The sequence below is a fragment of the Notolabrus celidotus genome, chromosome 7, assembly GCF_009762535.1.
Source record: "Notolabrus celidotus isolate fNotCel1 chromosome 7, fNotCel1.pri, whole genome shotgun sequence".
In the NCBI taxonomy this organism is placed as follows: domain Eukaryota; kingdom Metazoa; phylum Chordata; class Actinopteri; order Labriformes; family Labridae; genus Notolabrus; species Notolabrus celidotus.
The window spans coordinates 23,285,689-23,310,509 of NC_048278.1; the positions used below are offsets into that span (position 1 = coordinate 23,285,689).

Sequence of the window (24,821 nt, forward strand, 5' to 3'; positions counted from 1 at the left end):
TTTAGTATGGGGACATTTTAATATAATTTCACAACTCTAAGAGCTCCGATTTACAGTACATACTCAATGCTACCGAAATAATAAAGTTTTTGATAATTAAAAAAATCTCTTATAGAAAAAAAAACAAATCCAAAGCTGGTAATGGCAGTTTTTGGACAAATACTGACATTGAACACACTAAGGCACCGTGTGACTTGAGCATATTAAAATCATAATGAGGTAAACCCCGTCAACACATACAAAATAGTTACGGCAGCAGATATAAAATCAAGATTTGCAAATATAATGAATATACAATACATTTGCAACAAACTGTCCACTACTAGGAGCTGACACAAATAACAGATACTAAAACAAAGATGACTTTGCAGGACTTTTATCATATAAATAAATTACATATACAAAGAACACAGAGAAAACACATTTACCCTTCTTAACATGTTTGCAGAAACATTTCTTTCAAAGTAATGATATTTTTGGTACCATTGTGTCCCTGTCCGTTTGATAAGACTGAACAAAGGAATACGATTTCTGTGGTTTATCAGGCAAGAATGCTGGGGCGTCAGGGTCACATCACTCTTCTCGTGTGCTCTGTACCATGGAGTACTTCTTGCAGGGGTTCTTAAGGCATGCAGGAGGCCAGGTGATGGGCCAGCTGTACGAGCATGGAACAGAGGTTTGGACGTTCTTCTCCAGGAAGTTGAAAAACGGGTTCCACCAGGTGTTGGTGAGGTAGTTGTTCGGCGAGCACTTCAGAGTCTGCCAGGGAATTAAAAGTTACAGATTTAGAATAACAGCTGTAGTCAGATTATTAGAATTTACCAATACTGTCTCAAACAAAATATAATCAAACCATGTGCAATGTGTAAAAAAATCTTGAATTCAAATAGCCTGTCATTTAAAAAAATATGTGCCGCCCTCTTTCATGGTGGGGACCAAATACAAATTATTTTTTTGGCCAGTAGAGGGGGTAACACACTGTTTGAAAGCAACAAACTGACTGCTTGAGGGAAATACAGTATCTAGAATTGTAATTACTGTAAACATTGTATACATCTAAGTATTTTCCTTGAAACAAAAATCTCTTTGCTAATTAACTTGATGGAACATGTTTTAAAACTTACAGCTTAGTGTAACAAGATGGACTGTAAGAGCCCTTTCTTTTCCTAATGAAAAATGTGTTTAATGGGAGGGGCTCTAAAAACTGTCTGAACCCTCCAACACGCACAAACAGCCACTCAGTGTTCAGCTCTGTGTTCAGACCTGTAAGTTGGCCATGGTGTGGTACCACCAGAAGAGACGAGAGGTGATGAAATAAGCCACGACCACATCCACGCTGTAGTGCTCATGTGCCACCAAGATACACACCACACCCACAGCACTCAGCAGCCAGCACATCAGATGATACCACCAAAACGACCGTGGTGAATCTTAAAAGACAGAGGGAAATAATATAATAGTGGCAACAAACGTGACGTGTGTATCCTGTTAGACTCGAGAAGGTCCACGTGTTCATACATAATTCATGAGAAACGTACATAAATGATTCCTTGGTGGCAACCAAACAAGTGCTTTGAGTACTCACATTCCTTAATAAACAGGTAGGTGAGAGTGAGCATCACAGTGTGTCCACTGTAGAGGAAATCTCCACACAAGAGATGGGAGTTCGTAATGGACAGACCTCCTCCTGAGACCAGGCGCAGGATCCTCTGGATTTTTGCCTGGGAGTCTCCATGGAGCTAATGGAAAAACAGGAGGTGAACATAGAGAAAGATAAACAGATCAACACAGGATCAGCAGCAACATTAGATCCACCACTAGGGATTGTTTTTCAATTATCATGCAACTGTTGAATATTGTTGTCCATTATGTCAAAAAAAAGTAATTTGAAACCTTTCAGAGACAAACATTACATTTTCAATTGTTTGGAACATGTTTGGTTCTTTTATCTTTGCCTGATAAACACACAAACACTATGCAGTAGCGGTTAAAATAATTCTGACAGATAATCCCATGAATCTAGCATTCTGGGGGCTTTGATCAAACTGTTTTTTGTTTGTGGTGATCATACAACCCCATTTAAAAAAAGTTGAGATACTGTGTAAAACGTTAATTAAGACAGAATTGAATGGTTTACAAATCATGTATTCAATTGAAAATAGTGCAAACACAACATATCAAATGTTGAAAATGAAAATTACTATTATTTTATGAAAAATACATTCTTGTTTTAAATTTTGTTGGCAGCAATGTGTTTCAAAACAAGTTATGACAGGGCCCAAAAGTTTCCAATGAATGACATGTTGAGATTGCAGTCAGGTCTGTTTAGCACCTGGACTCTTTTACTAGCAATGGTGTTATAATACGTGCAGACATGGGTTTGGCATTGTCTTGCTTAAATATGCAAGGTATCCCCACTGACCATAGGACAGTTTTCCACTTAACCTCAGTCCATCTTAAATGGACCTGGGGTATATAACCAGTATATGGTTTCCTCTTTGCATGGTAACAGTTATAACCTGTATTTGTAGATACAGCAACAGATGTATTACTGACAATTGTTTCAGAGGTGATTTGAGCCCATGCAGTGACTTCCACTACAGAGTCATGTCTTTTTTTAATGTAGTGCTGCCTGAGGGCCTGAAGAGCAGAATTAGTTACTAGCTTTGTCACTTCTGTACAGAGATTTCTACAGATTCTCTGGATATTTTAATGATATTATGTACTGTAGATGATGGATTCCCAAAATCATTTACAATCTTACACTGAGTAAAAATATTCTAAAATTGTTTATCTTTTTACTCCCAACACTTTTAAAATTGTTTCCTGCATCCCACTTAAAATAAGCATATGTTTATCGTACAAAAACAGCTTTTTTTCGTTTAAATGTTTAAATGATTTGCAAACTATCACATTCTGTGTTTATTACAATTTGACCAATTGTTAACTTTTCTGGAATTGGAGTTGTAGAAATTAGATAAAATATTTGTAACTTTGGTCTCAACCAGTGTAATCAGTAGATAGCTAGGAAAGCTATTTTGCCCTCATGCAATGCCCAGTAGCTATCGCTTAAAACTTGCCTTACATACAGTACATTAGAGTAGTTTAATCCTCTCAAAACAGGGAAGCCAGTCACTCATAACAGCAAATCATTCCTTTCAATTTTCAGTCCTCCTTTTCAAGTAGGCAAGATTGTTTAAATTGGAAAATGTAAATAAACATAAAAAACAACACATGAAATGTGTGATCTTGTGATCTTGCGCTTGTTGCTCCAACATAAATTACAAGAGATAACAAGTAGGCTTTCATACACTTTCAAAACCTCGATAACAGGAAAAACTACTGTGCTGTCCGACCTCTCATCCTTTTGCACTACACAACTTAGCAAACAACTGCCTCGGAGCACATGCTTTTGATCAAACACTGATGCACCTCAATATTGTTGGTGTCCTGAGGCAGTTAAAGTCAAAATGGCTTTTTTATAGCTGCCTCTCTTGCATGGTTGTGCAAATTGAGTCCCAGAGGGTGAATGAGAGTACACGGCTGAGTGACGACAGCTGATGCCGCCTCTGATGTTTTCGTGCCACTCACCTTAGGAGCACAAGTCATGTGCATGCCAGGTACAGGCAGGGTGGTGATGTACATAGTGACGCAGCGGTACAAGTACAGGGTGCCAATAAGGAAGAAGAACCGCCTGCTTGCTATTGACCTGAAAAGAGAAACGTGAAAATAATTGGTTATAATATATATATACATATATATATATATATATATATATATATATATATATATATATATATATATATATATATATATATATATATATACATATCTAGGTGTTATGGCAATTCAGCTCTAGTTCTTATGAACTGACAGAAATAGAATGAAATCTATGAATGACCGGAGATTATCTTGCAAAGTGTGATGAGCCATGTGTTGTTAAAAACTGATGGATCCTGTTCAGCTCGCCAAATAGATTATCATTAATTGGGCTACATAATGACAAAGGAAATCCTTCATGTAACAAGGTTAAAAACTGTACTGATGATTTTACTCAAATTACCATGCCAATCCTGTTATCAGATGTTAGTTGCTGCATCTTTGTTCCAACAGTAAAAATGGCCAAATGGGAGGAACTTTATGGTAGAAATTGAATCTTAATCAACATATCTCAGCTTTAAATGCAAAGTCTGTTGGATTTGGTGTCAGTTGCATGAGAAAAAGACTGCTCTCTAAACCATTTATGACCACAGTCATATGGGGAAAGCTCTCTAGACTAAAACATCACTCAGTTCCTGAGTAACATGATGAGGCATTGACAGGTTGCAGCGATTAACCAAATAACACGTAACTACTTTATTGTGTAATATAAACAGGAAAAACTAAAACAATCGCAAATGTGATCAAATTTTCAGAGGGTGTTGCGATGGCAGACTTTAAGTGACACCAGATGTAGATACAAGGCTGGTGCTATTCTCTATTTTTCATAAAAGTCTATGAGAAATAAAAGCTGCTATTCTTGAGGCCGAAAGAAGAATATTTGTGCAAAACATAGTGCCAAAGGTTCTTACTTGTATCTGAAGAAGAACAACTGAATTAGCCAAATGGCTAGTAGCACCATGCCATTGATCTCTGTCACAGTAAAAGCCCAGTTGACCCTGTCGATATAGTCAAAGAACTTATCAGGGAGAGGCGGGCTGCTCTCTTTGGGTGGGACCCTCTCATGGACTATGGTTATGACGACTGTGGTCAGGACCAAGTTAAAACCAGCGTAAAAGAAGGCAACCATTGTCTTCCACCACTCCATTGGCAGACGATTAACCTTGGAGTCCGGTACAGAGATCTTCACGTAGTCATTGTGCCTCCCTAGGCCTTTTCGAAAGCCTCTCTTTGACTCCTCTCCAGGGGTGTGGACAGGACAGGTTTTATTGCCACTGGGCACAGCCCCACCCTCCATTCCTGGATTCAGATTGTCAGTGGTAGGGTCTCTTGCAATCACAAGCTCCTGCGATGCCATTGGTGCCTGCACTGTCCATCCACAGACACCACTCCTCTGGGTTGAGGCTTTTCAGCTGACATGAGAGAAAAACACAAGTTTAGAAACTGAGACACTCTTGGATTTAGGAAGTACAGTTATAGCACAGGCATTAACACGAGATAGGAAAGTACATGGGTAAACAGGTGCTGCTTGGTTGTATTAAGAGCGTTCAATCAATATGATGCGAAACAGGAGGAGATAGACTATCATTTAATTTTGTTTCCACTCTTCCTTAACTATAGAAAAGCAGTGGAGGAGATTGAGCTTGTATCAACACAAAGTACTGGAATACACTGCCCTAAAGGTCCATTTCAGTCTGAAAAGCTATTTCTAGCAACCAGCTACCCTAAATGTTGATCATGTATGAGTTAACACTGTCTGTTATATTTTCCTTTCTCTGGACATTCACCAGAACCACCATGTCACTTTTCTGTTTGGACTTTTGGCCAGACTCTTATTTTGGGCCCAACGAAATCTTTCCACCACACAGATTTTGTCCTAAACAAGCTGCTGCCATGGTCACAGTGGATTTTTATAGACCAACATTGTGTTTTAACAGTGGAAACTGCCTTCATCCTCTAAGAGTTTTGAGGAACCAGAAGATAAAATAAAATAAAAAAGATGCAAATGTATTAAAACTGAAAAATCACAATCAAACCAAACAATCTTACCACACTGATCAATTTGGTAGCTTCTTAGGAGCTTTTGATCAAGCCACATTTCCCTGCAACTGACAGCTTCCTGTCAAATGCATGTGATGCAAATTAAATCTCAATCTACTAACCCACCCTGTGATGAGTTTGTTTTCACATCAACAAAGAAACATAGAAAAGAAGACAAACCTCATCTAAAATAAGCTAGTCTTCAGAAGTGTATTAATAAAAATAGTAACACTGAAAGTAAAATAGAGTAGTGATTGTTGGAGGCAAGGTAAATAATCAGTAATGATAGCCAGAAGACAAGAAAAGACAACAAAGTTGGAGACAAACTGGTGCAATGCTTGTTGTTGAGCTCTTTCCACTTAATGGCTTGAGAGAGCACTACACCAATGACCATTTTCATTCTTTCATGTCTAAAAGGCTTCTAACAGCTCCATTAATGGATTCGAGGATACTGCCATCAGCCCTGAAATGCATAACAATAAATGTCATCTGGGATACATACAGAATGGTATGTTTATACTTGCATGAAGAAAAAAAGAAACTGGCATTAGTACAGAGGATGGGATAGAAATAGAGTATGGCTGGATACAAGAGAGCTGCTGAAAGGATCGGTTTCCTCAGAATCAATTGTTGGGAAAATATTATTACATTGGAGAGAGGCTTGTATTGAAGGAGAATGCCCTGTGACTAACCCAGAGCAGACTCAGCCCCTGTTATGCGACTGATGGATGGCCGCAGACGACACAGTCAGACTGACTTTAAGGGAGTTAAAGGGGTCATAAGGTATATTGAAATGGACCAAGATAGTAACTACCATTAAAACTGACAGAAAAAGGCAATACTGTGCTCCTTATGCAATTAATGAGATCATGTTGCAGCTTTGTGGTTAGTTTATGCAACAAGTTGTAATACTGGCTGTCAAGGACATTTATGCTGTCTCTCTATTTTGAGTGTGGCAAAGTGTCCCAGCATGACCGTGAGAAATTCTGAACTTGTTCTTTTGGTTTTTACATAAATCCAATCGTGATTCGAGTTTTAATTCCCATGATATTATTGAGCTGGTCAGGTTAACCAGTCAATGATGAATTTGTAACATTTCTTTATTTCAACAACAGACCATCAGTTGTGACAATTTATCAACACACTTAATAGACTATGATTACTAGCACATCACAAAAACAGAGGGGACTTCATTCAAATGTCATTCAAAAATAAATGATATGATCAATGGGCCTATTCAGATTGTTGGAGTGCTCAAGCTGCATAGTCCTAATAGTTTGCTTTAAGGACTAAAGTCAGTAATGTAAAAGTTGCTAGTGTCTATTTGCATTAGTTTAGCTAAGTGTCTTTAATGTTTAATAATTATTCGTGGCTGATTATTACAACCATGTATTATAATTCATTCATATTTTAACAACTTCAAACATTCATTAATTACCATTATTATCATTCAAATATTTCAGCAATTGATCTATTACTTTAGCTAGCTATTTCCATTGTTTATCATAACTCTCAGCTGGTATATCAACCATTACTTTAAGAAAATCTTTCAAGTCAGCATTTTTAGCAAGCTATTCAAACAATAGCTTTGAGGTAATGTTTCCAAAAAATATACATATATTGGGTAATTGTTGAACTCTTAGGTTATTCATTTTAGCTAATCATTTGAACAGGTATGTATTGCTTTGAGCTAACTGCTTCGAATGGTTATCCATACCTTCTATCTCAAGCCGACGGTCATCCATAGCTTTTACCCATAACCATTTCAACTGGTCATCCATAGCTTTTTAGCTAACTATTTCAAACATTTCTTCATCACTAGCATAGACTTACTTTTAGCCAAACATTTAAACTGAAGTTGTTCTTTCATCTAATCCTTTGTTTTCCAAGTATATTTAGCTAACAAATTTAACCTGCACCACAACTTTTCAAACTATTTCAAGCTAACTTTATTTCAACAATTTATCCATACATTTCATCTAAGTTTTTCTTGCCATTTCTGCATTGCTTTAAGCTTATTATTTAAAACTGTTACGTAGAGCTAAATTTCAAACAGTTGACTATATTTTTGGCTAATCTTTAATTTTACGTAGCTACATCTATAGATGTATGTGTATGCTTGTTAGCTCATTTTCAAGCAAGCTTATGAGCTTGCAATAGGTAGTGTTGTAATATTACAGGTAACAAAAAAGTATGTGGATACATCCATTTTACCAAATCATACTTACTGAGGAGTGTGTCAATTTACCCTGACATCCATAGTGTGCACATTTAGAGGTACAGTGAGTCAAGAAGATTTTTTGCCATAACTAACCTTGTCCTTGAGGAGTCAGAGGTGCATAACCGCTGATCCTTTCAATTTAAAGGGTAAAAAAAGTACAAGGTAAGGTTCATTTTGAGCGACATATTCTACTTGGTTATGATTGGATTAAGATTGTGGTCAGATTTAAAAGGAACATAGTGACTAGGTTTGACATAACAGTCCAGACTTATGACACACTTACCACCTTGTCATGAGTTTTAATTTTTAACACTCAGCCTTTATCAACAATGGACATTGTTTCCTTGGTAATTGTGAAATTTGACTTATTGATATCTGCTGCATAGAGTGAATTTTTTACTAATTTAAGCATTTTTTTCAGAATTATCCAACAGGATCATTAGAAGTTAACATACTGATTGCACTCTAGTCATACAGATTATTTCCAAGAGGCTTGTTTGTTTTATATCTGGCCTGTTCAGTATCTATTAGCATCATTGCCCATCTTCACAGCTTCACTGTGAACACATTTAAGATCAATAACTGTGACAAGTCTATCCTTAGTCCTATGGCTTCTAGGCAATGTTGGCTGAAAAGAAAAATAGATGCAAAGAGAGTGTGATAAAATTTGACAAGTGAAGGATGAACTTTTACTTTCTGCTATACCCAATTCAAAGTACTGATAGATTGTGGTCATGATTAACAGGAAGAAAGTTTACTTGTTGCTTGGAAACAAGATGATAAACAGTCTTTGTGGCTGGTAACACTTTGCATAAACTCAGAAAGTTATGATTCACACAGCTGCAGAGGCAGACTTGTTAGGAAACTGTAAGGGTTGCTTTAACCATTGGGACAAATGAACAAGCTGTTGTTTTTGTGAGGCCAGCCTCTGGATGCTGTGATTTTTGGCTAATAAAGGGCATGAATGTTGTATACACTGACTTCACAGTTCAAACTAGTAAATACCCTACAATTAGAGCCTTTATGTCCTATATGTTGTATGTACTTGTTATAGGTCAGTGTGATATAAAAAGGACATTAGAGACATTTATTTTTTAGTTCTCTCTATGAGACTGCACTGTTGACTGTGCATGGGAGGTAAGCATAGTGTCTCCATTAGACTGGTTTTCCATCGGTCCCCTCCTCCCTAGTGTACACTACCCTGTGTTTTCCCACCAACCCGAGGACCCAGCACTCCAGAGGGATGGGTGGTGATGGAAAACTGGCAGAAAAAAAACTATTCCACATGGTCACAGTCTGTAATGGATAACTTGGCTGCCTCTACTCGCACAAGCTATTTCAAGAGAAGCCACACGGTTGCCTTGAAGGCTGTATTTTACTCCAGCGCTACCAGGGCTTTGACTCCATTTTGGGACCTCTATAATAACATGCTGTTATTGCTGTCCACTCATTTTCTTCTTCACATCATGTGGATTGTTTTCATCAAAGGGAAGTTTTAAAATAAGACATCAGAGGTGGCCCTGCCCTCTCATGACTGCGACTCTACAGAGAGGGGCTGAGGACTGCATTATGTCGTAAGATGTACTTACTGTAAATCAAGCCTAAAAGCTGCATGTTCAGCAGTACAATATAGATTTATTTATTTATTGTTCCCACGTGTTTTGTTTTATGTCAGTGACAGATGCTAAAACTTTAAAACCTTACTTGGAAGAATGGGGTGCATCTGATACAAGTTTGTGGAGCACTTTGGCACTACTGTTTGAGGCTCTGTATAAAAAAACAAAAAGATCTCCTCAATAGCTTTGTAATAAACATATTATATTATTTGTCCTTCGCTTGGCCTGCTCTGCTGAGTTACCTGAAGTATCACAAAAAGTGAAAGAAGTTGAAATCTTTAAGTTAAAGCTCCTGTGAGGAGTTTTTAGCGGGTGATGAAACAGACTAGAAAAAATACTGATGTCTCTTTAAGAGCTAGAAAAGCAAATTAGACCATCGGAATAAGAATATATTATTTTTCTTTTCGGCTCCAAAACCAACACAAAGCAATAGTTTCTCATAGAAGTGTTAAATAAAAAAACACAGAGGTAATTATTAAATATACCTCTCAAAAGCAAAAAACCTGTCTTTCACTCAAGTTACAAAAGTATTCATAGAAAAAAGGATCTACAGTTTTTTTAAGTTATATTTTGGCCTTTTTGCCTTTATTTGATAGGACAGCTGAAGAGAGACAGGAAATGTGGGGAGTAGAGAGTGAGGGAAGACATGCAGGAAATGGTTGACCCCTGCGATGAGGACTTTAGCCTCTGTATGTGGGGCGCTTAGACCGCTAGCCCACCAGTGCCCCAATAAAATCACTTTTATACATTAGATTTGTCATATTTATTATATTATTGGACTGATGCATTATTATCTTCATATTTATGATGTAAGCAGGTTCAGATGGAACACATTTCATTTTCTTTAAATACTGATAAGTTTAAAATAGAAAATTCATCCTGCTATAAAATTCCTCATCTTTCAAAACTCTTTATCAGCAAAATGTTTGGAACCCTTACATCAAGACTTTTTAGAATGTAAATAAGTAGTTATAAAGTAGCAATATGGTAAAACAGTCTAGGTATTCCAAACTCTCAAGTAGAGAGGTAGAGCAATAAGGCTTGGTTTGGTAGTGCCAATATAATAGGTGATGATAATAGGCAAGGCAAGGCAAGGCAGCTTTATTTGTATAGTGCATTTCATACACGAGGGCAACTCAATGTGCTTTACATTAAAACATTAAAAGCATTGGAAACATTCCGACAGGCATAAAATAACACAATTAAAATGACAAATATGATAAAACAGAAAAGAAAAGGAAAATTAGAAATGTATTAAACATTACATTAAAATTTTAATTTAAAGTGGGTTAAAACAATCTAAGATAGGAAGGCAGTGGCAAATAAGAAAGTCTTAGTCTTTGATTTAAAAGAGGTGAGAGTTGGAGCAGACCTACAGCTTTCAGGGAGTGTTTTCCAGATATGTGGTGCATAATGACTAAACGCTGCTTCACTATGTTTCGTTCTGACTCTTGGGACTGAAAGCAGACCAGTACCTGAGGACCTCAGAGGTCGAGGTGGTTCATAAAGTAGTAGCAGATCAGCAATGTATTTTGGGCCTAAACCATTCAGTGCTTTATAAACCATCAGCAGGATTTTAAAGTCTATTCTCTGACAGACAGGAAGCCAGTGTAGGGATCTAAGAACTGGAGCGATGTAATAGAAGAAGTTCACTTGTTATCATAGCAGAAATTAAAAATGTTGAAGCTTTAACACAAGTACAGTTGTTCATAAGTAACAATGATGTATGATGTGTCATCATGACAATAATGCATATGACGGGGAGTAAATGTTTGAAACCACAATGATGTTTACATCCTCTGCTGGATCCCATGACAACAGTATAACACCAGCTCCCTGTGCAAAGCTCAGCTTCATCAAACCTACGAATACATATCATATGTTGACATAACAAATAAATTTTGTTGTCTCTCTCTCTGGAAGGACATTCAGTTTTATGGCGTACAAGCCAACACAGCCGCACTGAACATAGAGCCAACTCTACTATTCTGGGCTCCATAACCACATGCAGGGTGGATCCCGGCAGTAATGTCAGGTTGGTGGACTGGGTGTCTCCCATGCATCCCATATATTACAGGGTGGCAATCCGCCACATGTGTGCGGAACAGCTGGTTTAGAAGTTTACTTTTGGAGTGTAGCACAGTGGACCCACACACTGCTAACCACCATGTTCCACGTGAAGCTACTGGGTGGGGCAACAGGTCATTTCATGTCCTATAATTAAGCCCTCTCGTTTTCAGTCAGAGCTAGGACAGTTGATAACTGGTAACTGAATTATTACAATGAAATTAACGCAAGGCACAGCAGTGCCACAAGCTTACAGCATATACAGTCTATGTACTGGGTATTGCCATACCTAGAAATTATGCTTTGAGTTGCAACTGATGTTTTTGAGTAACATGTGTAACAGTTTGAACATTATCCTGAAAAAATGTTGTGTATAGCTCATATCATCACACCATAAACACATTATCTTTCATATCACGTATATTGATCCACTGGATAAAACTTTTTTGAATGAATTATAGGAAAACAAAGGCTCAGTACAAATGAAAATTTAGAAAAATGCCCCCCTTCATTTGAATTGATAACACAATGTATTCCTGTTTCTGTAGGCTGATTGAAAAGTTGAGTCATCTGTAGTAGCTATATCACATGACAACAGATCATATAGATGCCGGAGAGAAACTACTAAACACCTAAAATCCTGTAGGCTACAGTATGAAGACATGTATCAACATTCACATGTTGCACTGTTTAGCATCCTTACCTGCCTTTGCTCGGGCCTCCTCTTGCCTCTTCCTGTACTTGTAATTCCTTGAATCCGTGATGCTGCGTGCTGTTTGGTCGCTGCTGTGATCTGACTGGGACTGTTACGTCTCACCACAGTGCCGCTCGCTATTTGAGAGAGCGCTCCTCCCAGTTGTCCACCGCATGTTCTCAGATCCATCCTGCCTGTATCCCGCCTCCTGCCGAGCATCCCCTCTAATCCAGAGGCGCTGTCCTGTAATCAGCACAAGCTTCGCCCTGTGACTCGGTTCCTTTCAAAATAGGTCCCAAAATATTTGCTTTTCGACCACCTAGGTGGAGTAGCAGGTTATTTGCAGCAGCAGAAGTATTATTTGATTTATCATTGAGAGAAATATATTCTACTGATATCATTGTATAATTAAGACAAATTATGATCCAAATCTTGTTATGCACAGTACTTGCTCGCTGACCTTATTGTTTTAATTATTATTTTAATCATTGCTTTACATTTATTTACCTTATTTAAATATGTAATTTATCTATTTATTTCTGGTATTCTTCTGGTCTTGTTAACGCTACCTTATTTTTAACTATTCTTTCCACTGTTACTTATTTTACTAATTTTACTGTATTGATTTTATTTTTATTTTTAAGGATTTTATTTTTATTTTTAAGGATTTTATTTATAATCATGCCTTTTATAATCTTACCATTGCAGTTGTTTTCTGTCTATCTGTTATTCTGTGAAGTACTTTGGGCTGCATGATTTTGTGTAATATTAGGAGATCAGGTCTTCTGAGTCAGTGAGCTCTTTTAAAGGCCCTGTGAGGAGTTTTGAACTGGCTGAGAAACAGACTAAAAATGATACTGATGCCTCTTTATAACCTTCAATAGCAAACAAGTCCATCAGCAGCAACACTGACACCTTCTCTGTTGTAATTTTTGATGCCTGAAACCGCCCTGGGGGGGTAGGTGCCAGACCAGATGATGGACATCTTGCTTCAGAAACAGCCTTTCTTTGACTGTTTTCATGGAAAATAATCACATTTCCTGATAAAGTTGACTGTTGAACACAACAGGATGAGGCTTTTGTTGAAAACACTACTTTTGCATGTATAGGACAAGAGATAAGAGGTATCACTTTGTCCACAAGGGGGGTGCCAGAATCGATACAAAGCAAAAGTTCCTCACAGCAGCTTTAAATTCCTTCTTAAAACATACTTTTATCGCAGAACCTTCCCAGATTTTATCTGAATTTTATTTGACTTCATTTTATTTTAACCGTCTTAAGACATATATTTTAAAGTAATTGTATTCCTTTAGAGTTCAGGGGAATTTCATGTCTATTAAAACATGTGTTATTTCTTTATCTTGACTTGTGTGTTTTTATGATCTGCCTGTTTTGTTTTGCTGCCCATGTAAAGCACTTTGTTACTTGTTTTTTGAAAAGTGCTCTCAAATAAAATTATGATTATTATTATGTATGAAAGGTGCTATATAAATAAAGTTGAGTTGAGTTGAGTTGAGCTGACCTCTGAGTCATACGGTGGCACTGAAGTGCAAATCACAACGGCAAATCAGAAAATACTACAGCAATTCAGAAAACTCTACGGCAAATCAGAAAACACTACAGCAATTCAGAAAACACACTACCTCAAGTCAGAAAACACTACAGCAATTCAGAAAACACTTCGGCAAATCAGAAAAAACACTACGGCAAATCAGAAAACACCACAGCGAATCAGAAAACACAACGGCAAATCAGAAAACACTACAGCAATTCAAAAAACATAACGGCAAATCAGAAAAAAAATACAGCAAATGTCAAATATGGTTAATGTCGTAGTGTTTTCTGATTTGCAGTAGTGTTTTCTGAATTGTCGTTGTGATTTGCACTTCAGGGCCACTGTAGAATCATTATCCTTTTTTTAAAAAAATACAATTTCTTTTATTTCTGACCATTACAGTTTAAAATAGTTGTGATTTTAAAAACATCATAATTTAGAATGAATAAAAAGAATAGTGTTTTTTTGAATGATAAATGCACTTTTCCAATAAAACAATTTTCTACAGAGAGCTGGTTACAGAGCTGTTGAGTCACATAAAACTGACCTCAGATCAGTTTTGGTGCATTTGGAGAGACCACTGTCTGACGCTAACGCAGGAAGTACGTCACTACGTCCCCGGTTACGTGGCTCTGCTGTGGAAGCTCTTCCCGGTTGTAGTGCCAGCAAGGCTCCCCGGCTTCGGGCTACTACTCCATTGACTGGAGATACCTGAACCCTTCCAATAAACATATAACAGTCTGTCAGAAACCAGCTGTTTGTCATCTTGTTGTTACTAAAGAGGTTTCCGGTGTAATCAGCCGTTCACCACTTCCAGTCATGGACACGTTTAGCAACTCGCACAAGAAACAGAAGCTAAGCAACGCTCCCGAGAGCTGGGTGAGTTTTCCTTGGCCGAGTTGTGTTTATTCATTCACGCCTATTTAATTCCAGTAATCAGCACTTAGAGGGCTGAACGGCTAACTAACCAGACAGGTAGTAGATCAGCATACTTTATACCGCTACTGTAACGGTAATGCTAGCTTTACATTCAAACCACTTGGTTGTTAGCTGAGTGCTAGTCAGTTTACAGTCAGTGCAGTTTATGGTAGATTGCTTTCTTCATATCATTAGCTTTTATAATGCCAGTATACCTCAGCTAACTATTTTTGTCACCCTTTAACTTTTTTAGCCCGGTTTCTTACTACCACGTGCTTAATTAAAATACTGCTTGATCAATAAAGTGAAATGTTACTCTGAAATGAATGCTCTGTAATGTGCAAACTCCCAAACCAATAACCAGTAGTGTACAGTAACAAAGTAAATTTACTTGAGTACAGTACTTTATTACATTTTTTGAGTATCTGTACTTTACCTGAGTATTATTTTTTGGGGAAACTTATTACTTTTACTCCACTACATTTGAAGGACAATTATTGTACTTTTGACTCCACTACATTTGTATCAGTGCTCTAGTTACTCACTACTTTTGCTTTGAAGTCAGCTCATGAATTTCCTTTTCTTTTCTAAAATCTGATCCTAAGACAGTAAAATGTGTTTGTGTAGTTCTGTTTGTCACAGTGGTTTAGCCATACCTGCGTCTCCACGGTTGAACGTGGAGCAAACACAGAGCAATTTTCACTCAGATTCAGTAATGATGGCTATAATTCTCTACCTGAGCACCCATGGCTATAATTCTCTACCTGAGCACCCATGGCCATATCTTCAGCCCGTGTTAGAGGTTTTTGAAATGAAGAATGAAATGAAATATTCTCCTTGTTTCCCACTCTGCCCAAACATACAAAAATTCACTGTCCAACCTGAGAAAGCGTGTTGAGCTACATAACATTTGTTTCATTCCAGATGGACATTTCAAACTAAGGTGTCTGTGCTTGGAGTAACTTAGTGTCTGTTTTTATTTCATGTTATAGTTTTTAGAGATTTTAAGTAATGATTTAAGATAAACATAATGTAACAGTATGTACTCCTATATATTCTTGACTGTCATCATGCTTTGTGAAAATACAACATTTAGAGATTTTTTAAATGGTAAATGGTAAATGGACTTGTATTTATATAGCGCTTTTCTAGTCTTTCGGACCACTCAAAGCGCTTTTACACCACTCGTCACATTCACCCATTCATACTCATTCACTCACTGATGGTACAGGCTGCTATTTAGTAAGGGACCATCAGTATTAGCAGATCTCATTCATTCACATTCAAACACTTCTGAACAACAGAGGGAGAAATTCAGGGTTCAGTGTCTTGCTCAAGGACACTTTGGCATGTGACTGCTGGAGCTGGGATTGAACCACCAATCTTCCGATTGATAGACAACTGAATCTACCCACTGAGCCACAGTATTTAAAGTACTTTAAAAAGTACTTTAAATACTTAAGTATTTTTAAAAGGAAGTACTTCAGTACTTTAACTCAAGTCATAGTTTGACAGAGCAACTTCACTTGTATTGGAGTAATATTTGACCTGGAGGATCTATACTTTGACTTAAGTAATGAAGCTGTGTACTTTGTCCACCACTGCTAATACGTCATCGATGACTGTTAATTGATACACGATTCACAGTTTATAAGGAGAATACTTACCTTTAAATGTTGAGACTTTAGGCCTTGTCGTAGTTAAATGTGATGATAAATGCTTGAGGGCTTTGAAAAGCTGCTTTATAGGCATACAAATGATGAATTCACCTCTGAATACAAGTTAAGAGCTTCATTTGAGTGGGACTGCCTAAAACTTATTTAGAAGCCATGTATTAAATCTCCTCTGAAGAGGCCTTCTGAAATAAATTACATGAAGTTTGTTAAGCTTAAAGTTTGATTTGTGAATGTTATCTTCCTGCCTTTTTATTTCCTTGTTAAAAAAAAATTGAACTTTTACAATTGGGCTTCACAAGAGCTTTTTGACAGGTAATCTGTTCTGTTTCAGGGAATGCAACGTGCCACTAATGTCACCTATCAAGCCCATCATGTCAGCAGAAACAAGCGAGGGCAGGTTGTGGGCACAAGAGGAGGGTTCAGAGGCTGCACCGTTTGGCTATCTGGTAAATCACAAGATGACACAGACTTCTTCAAATTCATGTTCCTTCTGCCCCTCTTCACCCTCTCATAGTATCATAATGCTTCACTCTCTTCTGTGTCAGGTTTGTCTGGTGCAGGTAAGACCACAGTGAGCATGGCTCTGGAGGAGTACCTTGTGTGTCACGGTATCCCTTGCTACACCCTGGATGGGGACAACATTCGTCAGGGATTAAACAAAAACCTGGGCTTCAGCCCAGAGGACAGGGAAGAGAACATTAGGCGCATTGCTGAGGTGGCCCGGCTTTTTGCTGATGCTGGTCTGGTCTGCATCGCTAGCTTCATCTCTCCCTACAGCAGGGTGAGTGACTCTCAAAAGAAAGCATTATAAGCTCATAATGAGGAAAAAATGTAGCTTGACCTCACTGATACCTGAGCAAATTTGATTCTCACGTTGTTAATTAAAAGTGCATATAAGTAATTACTGGTACTTATGCAAACTAGGTAAAAGAAAAACTGTTACAACATTTAATTGTCACATTTTTTAATGAAGTACAGATATTGGGTTGATAAAGATGACATTTCAGACAATATCACTTATTATTTAATTATTATCCAGCTGAATATGATTAGGCCAGTTTTGACAATCGACCGGGGATTTGATACAGCAATAGCTTTTAAAGGCAGGACTTTTATATGTTCTTATCCTGGAATTGTCATTATATAAATGATGTTTACATTTAATTGTCTTAATTCAGCTTCTGGATAATACCATTTGATCGTCTACAGTCATGGCCAAAAGTTTTGAGAATGACACAAATATTACATTTTCACAAAGTCTGCTGCTTCAGGGTTTTTAGGTGTTTTTGTCAGATGTTTGTATGGTATAATGAAATACAATTAGAAGCATTTCATAAGTATCAAAAGCTTTTATTGAGAATTACACAGAATTCATGCAATAAGTCAATATTTGCAGTGTTGACCCTTCTTTTTCAAGACCTCTGCAATTCTCCCTGGCATGCTGTCAATCAACTTCTGGACCAAATCCTGACTGATGGCAGTCCATTCTTGCATAATCAATGCTTGGAGTTTGTCAGAATTTGTGGGTTTTTGATTGTCCACCCGCCTCTTGAGGATTGACCACAAGTTCTCAATGGGATTAAGATCTGGGGAGTTTCCTGGCCAAGGGCCCAAAATCTTAATGTTTTGTTCCCCGAGCCATTTTGTTATGACTTTTGCTTTATGGCAAGGTGCTCCATCATGCTGGAAAAGGCATTCTTCATCACCAAACTGCCCTTGGATGGTTGGGAGAAGTTGCTGTCGGAGGACGTTCTGGTACCATTCTTTATTCATGGCTGTGTTTTTAGGCAAGATTGTGAGAAAGCCCACTCCCTTGACCGAAAAGCAACCCCACACATGAATGGTCTCAGGATGCTTCACTGTTGGCAAGAGACAGGACTGATGGTAGCGCTCACCTCGTCTTCTCCGAACAAGCCTTCCTCCAGATGCCCCAAACAATCGGAAAGGGGATTCATCAGAGAAAATGACTTTACCCCAGTCCTCAGCAGTCCAGTCCCTGTACCTTCTGCAGAATATCAGTCTGTCCCTGATGTTTTTACTGGAGAGAAGTGGCTTCTTTGCTGCCCTCCTTGACACCAGGCCTTCCTCCAAAAGTCTTCGCCTCACTGTGCGTGCAGATGCACTCACACCTGCCTGCTGCCATTCCTGAGCAAGCTCTGCACTGGTGGTGGCCCGATCCCGCAGCTGTAACACCTTCAGGAGACGGTCCTGGCGCTTGCTGGACTTTCTTGGGCGCCCTGGAGCCTGTTTGGCAACAATTGAACCTCTCTCCTTGAAGTTCTTGATAATTGGATAGACGGTTGACTGAGGTGCAATCTTACTCGCTGCTATAAACTTCCCTGTTAGGCCCTTTTTGTGCAATGCAATGATGGCTGCACGTGTTTCCTTGCAGGTAACCATGGCTAACAGATGAGGAACAATGGTGTCATGCACCATCTTCCTTTTAAAGTGTTCAGTCACTCAATCATGACAGATTGATCGCCAGCCTTGTCCTCATCAACACCCACACCTGTGTTAATGTGTGTGACACCTGTGTGTCATTGAAATGATGTTAGCTGGTCCTTTTGTGGCAGGGCTGAAATGCAGTGGAAATGTGTTTTTGGTGATAAAGTTCATTTTCAAGGCAAAGAGGGACTTTGCAATTAATTGCAGTTGAGCTGATCACTCCTCATAACATTCTGGAGTATATGCAAATTGCCATTATAAAACCTGAAGCAGCAGACTTTGTGAAAATTAATGGTTGTGTCATTCTCAAAACTTTTGGCCATGACTGTATACACTACTTTGAAGCTACCTGGTGCAGGATGAGCAGTCTTTGTTTTTACCTTTCATGTCTCCTGGTAGAAGCTATTTCTGGCCTGTGCTCACTGCAATCAGTCCTGATGTACTGCACCTTCCGGTGAATGGTGTTCTGCCACAGCAGAAAACGCACTCCTTGTTAAATAATGAAACAAAACATTCAACACTTCACTTGGTCCTTGTGTAAATCATGTGTACCTCTCTGTCAGGATCGCCTTCATGCCAGAAAGATCCATGAGGCCGCTGGGCTGCCCTTCTTTGAGGTGTTCGTGGATGCTCCACTCGATGTCTGCGAACAGAGGGATGTGAAGGGGCTGTACAAGAGAGCCAGAGCAGGGGAGATACGAGGTGGAGTATAGTGTAACATTGTTTATATGTAGTTTAAACTTGGTGTGACATCACATGACATTTGTTTTTTAGCACTACACACCTTTAAGGTTTGAGAAAATGTTGACTCCACATGATAGTTTATTGTTCAATGCAAAGCACAGAACAAGTCTGCAATTTTCCCTCCAGCACAGCAGACATTTGTACAGTATCAGTGTGACTTCTGCTGTCAAGTTACTGATGACTAACATGACACTGAAACTGATACATCATTGCAAGAGGAAGTGTTTCTTATCACATTGTTTTGCAGCTCACCTTTTTTCAGACCTGAGATCTCATTTATGTTTAGTTCAATGTCTGGAAGGGAAATTGGCGGATGATGCAATCTGTCTTGTGCTTTTGACATAACACATTCATGAAATAGATTGTAGACCCAATGTCTAAATGTTCTGGTCAAAAGCTAGTTCCTGTTTGCAACCATACAAAACCCATTCATGTTTTTTTCATGATTCTAAAGGATGAATTATTTATTAATCACAAGTGTGTGGCTATTGATTAAAGATTATTTTAATACAAACATTAAGATAGCAATCTTTATTAAATTATAATCATATAGTAATTTATGTACAACTTAATTTTTTTTTCTGTTATTTTTTGGGTTTGTATGCCTTTATTTAAATGACAGGAGAACAGACAGAGTAGCAAACTGGGAGAGAGAGTAAAGAATGACGAGTGCACAAACGCCAAACCAAACCAGCGTTCCCAAGAAGCAGCTTTTGATGCCAACTAGGATTATATTTTTTTTCCCGAAAGTTCCTTTCCTCTCTTTTTTAATCAGTTTTTTCTTCTTCTCCAGGCTTCACTGGAATAGACGCAGAGTACGAGAAGCCCGAGGCTCCAGAGCTGGTTCTGAAGACGGACTCCTGCAGTGTGAATGAGTGCATTCAACAGCTCATAGATCTGCTTCAGGAGAGGGTGAGGGGATGAAAGTCATTTTTTAAGATGGTAAAATTGTTTTTATCAAGCTAAAAATCTGCTGTTTTACTTCTCATACATTCCCCTTAAATAGAGTATTTTTGCAACCATTACAGAGACAACTTTTGGCTTAAAGTAAGAGCTTGATATTAAGACAATGCACTGTCATTCATCTGCCCACCACTAGAGGGCAGTAATGTCTCATATTTGCATGAATATTGCACTATATCCATGTTTATTGAGCAAAACCATTTAACAAAAAATACTGTGTTCGATTTTTGTTTCATTAATCACTACTGGTTGCTTGTTCTTATTCTTTTAGGATATAGTTCCTGTGGATGCATCTTACGAGGTGAAAGAGCTCTACGTTCAGGAGAACAAACTGGACCTTGCGAAGGCTGATGCAGAGATCCTGCCTGCAGTGCAGATTGGAAAGGTGCGTCTGGTTTTCTTTGTTGACTCCAACAAGTCATTAGGAAAGAATAGTCTTGATAATTGATATTTTTATATTATCATTATTGTATTATTTATATGAATTTATTATTTTATATTGTGTAGAGCATTTGTTTTTCTTTCTACTGATCTACTCGCATCCTTTCATTTAATCATAAGCCCTTTTTTATTTTGTGAGTTTACAACAGCACACTAATGAATTTCCCCTTGGGGGAAGAATAAAATACATTCTATTCTATTCTATTCTATTCTATTCTATTCTATTCAATTCAATTCAATTCTATTCTATTCTATTCTATTGAAGCTGTATCCTGCCTTTGATTTTGCAAGAGTGTTATTTTTGGTGAATTTACACTGTTGTGTTGTTAAAGCATGAGAAGAAAGACATGTTAACAATGGGAGCTTGACATTAACACACACTCAGACATACAAACACACAATGCTGTTCTGCACTGTCTGTGAACCACTGGTTCATTGTGATATTGTCCCCCCCGCTAACACCTCTGTTATTACCTCTGTTATTACCTCTGTTATTACCTCTGTTGCCTGCACATTGGTGGGATGACTTGGTTCCTTCATTACACCACTGTGACATTTATTATTTATTGAAGCTGAGACGTGACAGGGGTGTAAATATCTTGAACTGGCAACATGAAAAGGGCTGCAGTGCATATATCAAACAGTGTACGTACATGTTATTTTGTAACCTTCTGCATATGACTGTGTTTGATCCTCAGGTGGACATGCAGTGGGTGCAGGTGCTGGCTGAAGGCTGGGCCACTCCTCTGAACGGCTTTATGAGGGAGAGAGAGTTTTTGCAGAGTCTTCATTTTAACTGTCTCCTGGATGGTAAGATATACATCTTTTTTTTATTTAGAGGTGAAAAATAAAAAACTGAGTGCTATGCATGAGAGAGACACTAGATGGAGATGAGAGCTCACAGTTGAAATCACAAGAAGAAGACATACTGCTCAAAGGTTTAAATGAGGCTTGCTTGCTAACACAGTGAAGAGGTGCTCATAATGCCGCAGTGATATACAGCTTGGATGCAAGACTGAAGTTAATTTAGATGCAGGATTTTCAGGATCATGGTGTTTTTATATCATGCTGTCCATTTTCAGCCTCATCTCAGGGAGTTTATAGTTGTTGTTTTTTGGCAACATATATCATATCGCCTGTACTGTTTGTAAGAGTAATTACAGCAATTTCTCATGTACTGTTTGAAATTCCAAGAAACAGTCAATTTATTTTTATTGCCCATGTAACCACTCTGATTTATGGATGGGAGTTAAGATGAGGAGTTTTTGTTGAATTCACAATAAAATGAAAAATACATATAATAAACTTGGGGAAAAAACGTGTATTTAATAAATATTATAACAGCTGTCCTCACTTAGGGGCAAAAACCAACAATTCTTATAGAAAAATATCACATGATTAAAAGTTCTCTCCAAGAAAAGATGAAATATTGAGCTGTCTGGAAGGACCAAAATATCTATTGATGCGAAAAGTTTTGATTCCACTTTTCCCGTTTGCGCGGAGGCAGAGAGACACAGAAGAGGAGGTTTCTGTATTGATTGACATCACACACCACCATTTATTCATTCTCACTTCCTTCCAAAGATTTGGCAGCACAATAATGACAGAGAAAGCTTTGATCGCTCACACCAAAAATAGTCAAGAAGCAGAAGACTTACCAATCAATTACCCTGCAAAAATAAACACAGACCAAAATTCAAGCTAGTGTCTCCTCTCTGGCTCAAACATTTGGTCATCCTGCATGTGTGTGTGTGTGTATGTGTCACAGTGTAGAGCGTGCAGCTGGTTCTGATCACACAGAGGGGACGAGGAGAGGGTCCACAGGGAGGAGGGGGGGCAGAATCAGTGTCCTGTCCTGTTTCCACCGCATTTGATCTGATGTGATGTGAAAAGCGTGCCGGCCCAAATGATTTCATCTACCTGGATGGCAAAATGAAGCCTCCAACGGAGCGCTGTAGCTTCACAACGAAAACCATAAAACAGAATAAGAAGGGAAGAGGTCCAGCTTAAGAGGAGATCTTTTTCCACTTGCATCTTAAACTGAAGTCTTGAAGACTCCCTGTAGCCCGTGGCTCAGCACATGTTGCTCTTAGGGAAACAGAATGGAAACTTCATTAAGATGGTTGAGCTGTTTTCTCTAGAACTTACCTGTGAACACTTTAACCCACTTTAACCTGCTTTAACCTTTTAAAGATCGCCTGTTATTTATGTCCCTGTGCTTTTCATGGGGGATTCTTTACATTTCTTTTCTTTTATTGAAATGTTATTATAGGCAGATATTACATGAAGTATTCTGCTCACAAAAGTTCTGTTTACACTAGTCTTCCCTATTTCTAAACACATTGTGCCCATCCCTGAGGTCTAACTATCATGTTGAGTTTACTTCCTTCTTAAATAAATATTCACAGAGCTGATTTTAGGGCAAAACAATTTACATCAGTGTTTGCAAGCTTGCAGTTGTCTTCTGCACAGCTTCTTCACTTTTTGGTGAGTTACTTCCAGCTACTGCAGACCATAAGAACTACATGATAAATGTAGCAGTGCTACTCGTATGCTTGCTTGCACTCATAATACAAACAAAAATGAACCAGTTTGAAAAAAGCATAGCTCCATAGCACTACCAGTGGTCATAATCGAAACGTGGGAGGATTTTACTCCTGGCATATATTATTTTGAACCTGGGGACAATTAGATAACGTAATGAGTATTACATTTTCATTTATTCAGGAACTAAAACCATAATTTAATTTGCTGCTGCAACAACAACAACAACAATAACAGGCTGCCAGAGTAAAAGCAGAAACAGCGATTCAGGGTGTAGCTTAAGTGTGAGGATTTAATTGTTCTTCCTTGTATACAATGGAGCTCAGAGAATCCAGTAAGGTCTATGGTTAGTAACTTGAATGGGTTAGGGAGAGTTAAAGTAAGAGACAGGCAGAGAGAGGGGAGAGATAGGATCCCAGTGTGTCATTTCCCCTGGCAGTCTAAGCCTATAGCAACATAACTAAGAGCTGGTCCAAACCTGAGCCAATCCTAAGTATAAGCTTTATCAAAATGGAAAGTTTAAAGCCTACTCTTAAAAGTAGAGACGGTGTCTGCCTCCCGGACCCTGACTGGTAGATGTTTCCAAAGTAGAGGTGCCTGATAACTGAAGGCTCGACCTCCCATACTATTTTAGAGATTTTAGGTACTACGAGCAGGCCTGCATGATAGAAGCATAGTGTTATGAAAAAGTGCTTCATGTGCAAACGATCAACGTATACTATTTGTAAATGACTTGTAGTGTATTTTCTAAGCCCTTCCCCTCATGAAAGTGTTCTTCTTTCTTCATTTTCTTAGGTGGTGTCATCAACCTGTCAGTCCCTGTGGTGCTGCCGGTGTCTTCTGCAGATAAAGAACGTATGGATGGTGTGACAGCCATAGCTCTGGTCTACGAGGGCAGGCGAGTGGCCATCCTCCGCAACCCTGAGTTTTATGAACACCGCAAAGAAGAGCGATGTGCTCGCCAGTGGGGCACTACCTGCAAGGACCACCCGTACATCAAGGTAAAAAAATAAGATGACACATTGAAGGTCATAGGTTGTCTTCTCTGTAAACAGAGACTTGATAGTAAGTGCCACAGAGAATCAGAAGCCTGGCCTTGGTTAAAGCACAGAGCAGCGCTGCAGACGGTCAGTCTCAATGTGCTATGTGATAAACACTCTGCATGTGAATACAAACAGCCTCCCTGGATTCTGTACTGATAGAACACAGACCCACGCTGGCCTATTCACATTGCTTA

The 24,821-nt window shown here is 38.4% G+C and overlaps 2 protein-coding genes across 6 annotated transcripts in view; one reads left to right on the forward strand and one right to left on the reverse strand.

The window, feature by feature from the left end:
• sgms2a (sphingomyelin synthase 2a) lies at positions 1 to 14,744 on the reverse strand. 5 transcript variants are annotated; one of them, XM_034687732.1, is made up of 7 exons: positions 14,401 to 14,744; positions 12,312 to 12,541; positions 4,572 to 5,072; positions 3,592 to 3,709; positions 1,586 to 1,739; positions 1,264 to 1,430; positions 1 to 759 (listed from the first exon to the last, which is right to left on the reverse strand). In XM_034687732.1, exons 3-7 carry the CDS (start codon positions 5,015 to 5,017, stop codon positions 574 to 576), a joined length of 1,071 nt encoding a protein of 356 aa, XP_034543623.1. In that variant the 5' UTR covers positions 5,018 to 5,072; positions 12,312 to 12,541; positions 14,401 to 14,744; the 3' UTR covers positions 1 to 573. The 5 variants fall into 5 exon arrangements, with proteins under 5 accessions (XP_034543623.1, XP_034543621.1, XP_034543622.1 ...); XM_034687730.1 differs by having other exon boundaries at positions 12,308 to 12,541; positions 14,401 to 14,743; XM_034687731.1 differs by lacking the exon at positions 14,401 to 14,744 and adding an exon at positions 13,821 to 13,907 and having other exon boundaries at positions 12,308 to 12,541.
• papss1 (3'-phosphoadenosine 5'-phosphosulfate synthase 1) overlaps positions 14,431 to 24,821 on the forward strand; it is a 19,928-nt gene continuing 9,537 nt past the window's right edge. Inside the window, exons 1-8 of the mRNA XM_034687728.1 lie at positions 14,431 to 14,732; positions 16,779 to 16,893; positions 16,993 to 17,228; positions 19,456 to 19,594; positions 20,430 to 20,548; positions 20,871 to 20,984; positions 21,739 to 21,850; positions 24,380 to 24,585. Coding sequence (XP_034543619.1) covers positions 14,673 to 14,732; positions 16,779 to 16,893; positions 16,993 to 17,228; positions 19,456 to 19,594; positions 20,430 to 20,548; positions 20,871 to 20,984; positions 21,739 to 21,850; positions 24,380 to 24,585 — 1,101 coding nt within the window. The 5' untranslated portion in view covers positions 14,431 to 14,672. The remainder of the gene's footprint in view (positions 14,733 to 16,778; positions 16,894 to 16,992; positions 17,229 to 19,455; positions 19,595 to 20,429; positions 20,549 to 20,870; positions 20,985 to 21,738; positions 21,851 to 24,379; positions 24,586 to 24,821) is intronic.

Excerpts from the sequence above, each read along its gene's own strand:
- sgms2a (XM_034687732.1), bottom strand. The coding sequence starts at position 5,017 with ATGGCATCGCAGGAGCTTGTGATTGCAAGAGACCCTACCACTGACAAT. Across the intron at positions 1,431-1,585 it reads CTACCTGTTTATTAAGGAAT|ATTCACCACGGTCGTTTTGG; the intron begins GTGAGTACTCAA and ends CTGTCTTTTAAG. Across the intron at positions 760-1,263 it reads ACACCATGGCCAACTTACAG|ACTCTGAAGTGCTCGCCGAA; the intron begins GTCTGAACACAG and ends ATTCCCTGGCAG.